Source organism: Lipotes vexillifer, unplaced genomic scaffold, assembly GCF_000442215.2.
Source record: "Lipotes vexillifer unplaced genomic scaffold, Lipotes_vexillifer_v1.1 scaffold231, whole genome shotgun sequence".
Classification (NCBI taxonomy): domain Eukaryota; kingdom Metazoa; phylum Chordata; class Mammalia; order Artiodactyla; family Lipotidae; genus Lipotes; species Lipotes vexillifer.
In genome coordinates this window covers 2915384-2919303 of record NW_006791822.1, presented here as the reverse complement: position 1 = coordinate 2919303, position 3920 = coordinate 2915384, and the positions used below count along the sequence as shown (strand labels likewise).

The 3920-nt window shown below is 40.1% G+C and overlaps 1 protein-coding gene across 2 annotated transcripts in view; it reads right to left on the bottom strand.

The window, feature by feature from the left end:
• Nucleotides 1–323: 323 nt before the first annotated feature.
• Nucleotides 324–3920, bottom strand: part of PDE5A (phosphodiesterase 5A) — a 145998-nt gene continuing 142401 nt past the window's right edge. The window contains exons 20-21 of one of the 2 annotated variants that reach the window (XM_007464845.1): nt 2789–2872; nt 324–676 (exon numbers count right to left, since the gene is read on the bottom strand). In XM_007464845.1, coding sequence (XP_007464907.1) covers nt 539–676; nt 2789–2872 — 222 coding nt within the window. In that variant the 3' untranslated portion in view covers nt 324–538. The remainder of the gene's footprint in view (nt 677–2788; nt 2873–3920) is intronic. The other variant, XM_007464846.1, reaches the window with a different exon arrangement.

Here is a 3920-nt window from a genome sequence, read left to right as displayed (position 1 = left end):
AACTTTGTTAAGGTAATACAGTGTTGACAAATATACCCCATTCCTCTTAAAATCCACTCAGCCAATATTTTTCTCTATTCTGTGAAGGTTTTAAATGCCACAGAATATATTCACTTTGCTCCTAGCCTGTTTTTAAGAAAAACGATTCCAAACATTCTTGAAAGATTGGTAATTCAGAAAACACAAAACCAATTATTTAAAATCCCCAGCAAGAAAAAACAAAAAAAAACCCAAAAAACCAGCCTCGGTGCAAGAATGCAACTTGTACCTCGCAGTACACAAAATATCACAAACAGAGCTCTTATCCATGTGCTAAGAGTAGGTGTCATTGATAATCTCAGTTCAGTGGCATAAAACAAATATACAGAAAATATGCAATAGTCCTCTAAAAACATTTCATGCTGTGTTGTCAAAAGTTGTGCAAAAATAAAAATACAGCAGTGGCAAAGTATACACCAAATCTGTACAGTGTATAGCAAAACTAGGCATACTGCAGAATACGCCATCTGTAAACTTCAACTCTGCCTGAATAGGTCACTCAGTTCCGCTTGGCCTGGCTGCTTTCCCCATTAATCAATGTCTTCTCCTGCTGTTCTGCAAGAGCCTGCCATTTTTGCCTGTTCTTTCTGCAGCCATCCAGCAAAGGGAAGCAGTCCTCCGATACGTGGGTCAGGGCCTAAAGAAAGAAAAGAAAGCCAACACCTAGATGGCAGCTAGGAAATAAGCCCTCTCCCCAGGCCTGACGCAAAGGGCCACATTGTACACTCACTTCATAAGCAGGCCCACTGTTGGGATTCTCACAAACTGTGTGAGCACAGATCATTTATGAATGATTCCTCTTAAGCTATACAGACAGGGAGTACATGCTGAGAGAGAGAGAGCAAACACACATTCCAAAATAACATCATTGAGCTATGGAGGCAGATCTGTGTGGAATCGGCTTTGCAGAGAAATAATCCATTTGCTTTTATGTAGTGCATGGTTCTCCCTAAGTGTTGACTGCCTTGAGAGCTGCTTAGTTTTTCTGTTTTTCTATAAAATGACTTTATTCAATGTACTTAAGTAGATTTTTATCCAAGATTATAATAAAGGTTAATTTATAACTATGTGTATATGTTTAATGTAACAACATTATTTACCAGCTACAGTGCCATAAATATTTAGCTACAAGAATGTTCACTGCAGATTTCTTTGTAATAGACAAACATTGAAAATGACTTAAATACCCAACAACGGGGTTAGGAATATCGTGTTACTATTTGGCAGCCATTAAAAATGTCATAGAAACACATTTGAAACAGAAAGATGTATCTTATATTATGGATTGCAAAGAGCAATTTTTGTTAAATGAAAAATATGTGAAAATGTCATAAAGCATATGCACTGAAAGGAGATAACAGTGGTTATCTCAGAATAGTAGAATTATAAGTGATTTTATCTTTTTGCTTCTTCGTATTCTGATTTTTCTATAACAACTTATTACTTCTGTAACAATGGTAAAAATGCATGTCTATATCAAATAGAATTCAACAGGACAGTCAAATAAAATGAATCCTTGCACAAATTTGAAATGTAGAAGGATGAAATCTATAATGGGTGATTTGACTGTTAGTTTGACTATATTTACAGGCATGGGGGAAAAAAATCAAGAGAGACATCAGTGTCTGCAACTGAGGAACTATTAATCCAATCCACAAGAAAAGCATCTGTTATAGAATGAGATATTCAGGGATGTTGGAGACACGGCTCTGTGTGCACAGATTGCTGAGAAAGGTGGGGAGACAGTGGTGCAGAGGCCTAACACCCAGTGTTCTTCTGTCCTGTTTTCTTTTGCTGTCTCTCCTGTCCTTCCCTCCTCAGCCACAGCTTCTTTCTTAAATTCATCCACTGGCTAGAACCCTGGACTCAGGCTGAGAACTGGATTCTAAATACAGTTCTCCCACTAACTACCTGTTTGGGACAAACATTTCATCTCCCTGGAAGTTGGACTTTTTACAGATTCAATGACGGAATCTGTGAAATGTCTGGATTAGAAGATTTCTAGGGTTTCTTCTGGTCTTGACAGTCTATGATTACACCATGATAAATGCTCTTTTCCCAAATACTTAAAACTTAAGACAGTTTCCTGTTTAAACTTCTAAAGACAAGGACAGCATCTACTTTCTATATTTAGGGCATGAACATCAAAACTAGTAAATTGGATGTTTTAGGGAGAATATCTTTACCAAAAAAATAAATAAATAAGGGAAAAAAACCCCAAAACAAAACCCCAAGCCAACAGGTATATGGAAGTGGGAACCTGCAATATTCTTCTAGCCACTGCCTTTTAATCGTCATAAAAATTTTCTTAAGCCACACTATGACAATGAGAAAAAGTTAGATAACTGTTTTTCCTTATTTAGGCCAAAAGTCAGACTTAAAAATAATATGCTCTTAAAAAGAACATAGAGTATGCACAGTATACCTCCTTGAGGGTAGTAGCGCTGGCACATGATTTTTCTTAGCGTTCCCTACACAAATTTGCTGGATCCCAGCACGTGGTAGGCACTCACTAGTTATACATTAATGAATTAACATTTTTGAGAAACAGTAAATATAAAATGTGTTCCTTATTCAGTACAAACAGCATGTTCATTAGCAAAAGAAATTATCCTGATAATTGTATTTCTAGTCTGTTGATTAAGACGCAAAAAGTATACGCCTGATGTTAGTTGCTTCAATTTACTTTAGGTTTTAATTCATAACATGGTCAAATTTTAGCAAGTCTAGTAGTTTTCATAATAAATACCTCATACAGTTGCAAGCAGATGGCATCTATGAATCCAACTTGCATACTTGGGATTTTGTTTTTCTTCTCCCTGTTCATTAGGTCCTGAAAACAGAAACACATACACACAGATCTGCATTTACTTATAGAACACAATGCAAGTTGGCTCTAAAAAGATGAATCACTGGGTTAGCTGAGGAAGGCTAGATACCTGCCTACCTGCCTTCTTACCACACTCAGGAAGGCCCTGGTCCTCTCTCCCGTGTTCGCCCCGGCTGTGACTTTCCCCACATGACCCCCAGAATTGATCACTGACCTAGAATCAACTGCTGACCTACAGTCAAGCACTGCCCGAGAGTCCACTGCTGACATGTATTTGGAGAACACACATGCTTTCAAACTGTCTACTGATGTGGAATCAAACACTCTCAGCTTTGTGGAAAAAGCCACTGAGGCCACAGTTGATTACAATTCAGTTCACACAGAGAGCTTTTTGAGTGAAGATTATGCAGATGTCACTGCTGCTTATTCCCAGGAGCTCATGACTGGTGCAGCGGACAAGCCCAGCACCTCCATGGGGAGCAGAGTATGTGTCAGTGCTTGTTTAAAATGAAGCAAATTCTCCATTAGCTGCGACCATCACTCTGCTACCCACCATTTTCTGAGAAGATTCTGAGCTTCTGAACAAGCCCACTACTACATAATAGGAGACTGAATAGCTGCAAAAGACTAATGAGACATAGGATGTACCCAGTGGAGGATAAAAAGCAGAGTGGAGGGCTTCCCTGGTGGCGCAGTGGTTGAGGGTCCGCCTGCCGATGCAGGGGACGTGGGTTCGTGCCCCGGTCCGGGAGGACCCCCCGTGCCGCGGAGCGGCTGGGCCCGTGGCCGCTGGGCCTGCGCTTCCGGAGCCTGTGCTCCACGGCGGGGGAGGCCACGGCAGTGAGAGGCCTGCGTCCCCCAAAAAAAAAAAAAAGGCAGAGTGGAAGGAATGGTACACAGACGGAGGAGGGGCATCTCATAACCATGCCCCATTTAATATGGGCTCAGTAAATGTTCATTTGAATTGAAAAAAAAGACTCTATGCTTCATTTCCAGGAAAAACTTCTCCAGTGGTTTAAGAAGAATCTTCTTGTATTCGAGATTCCCTACA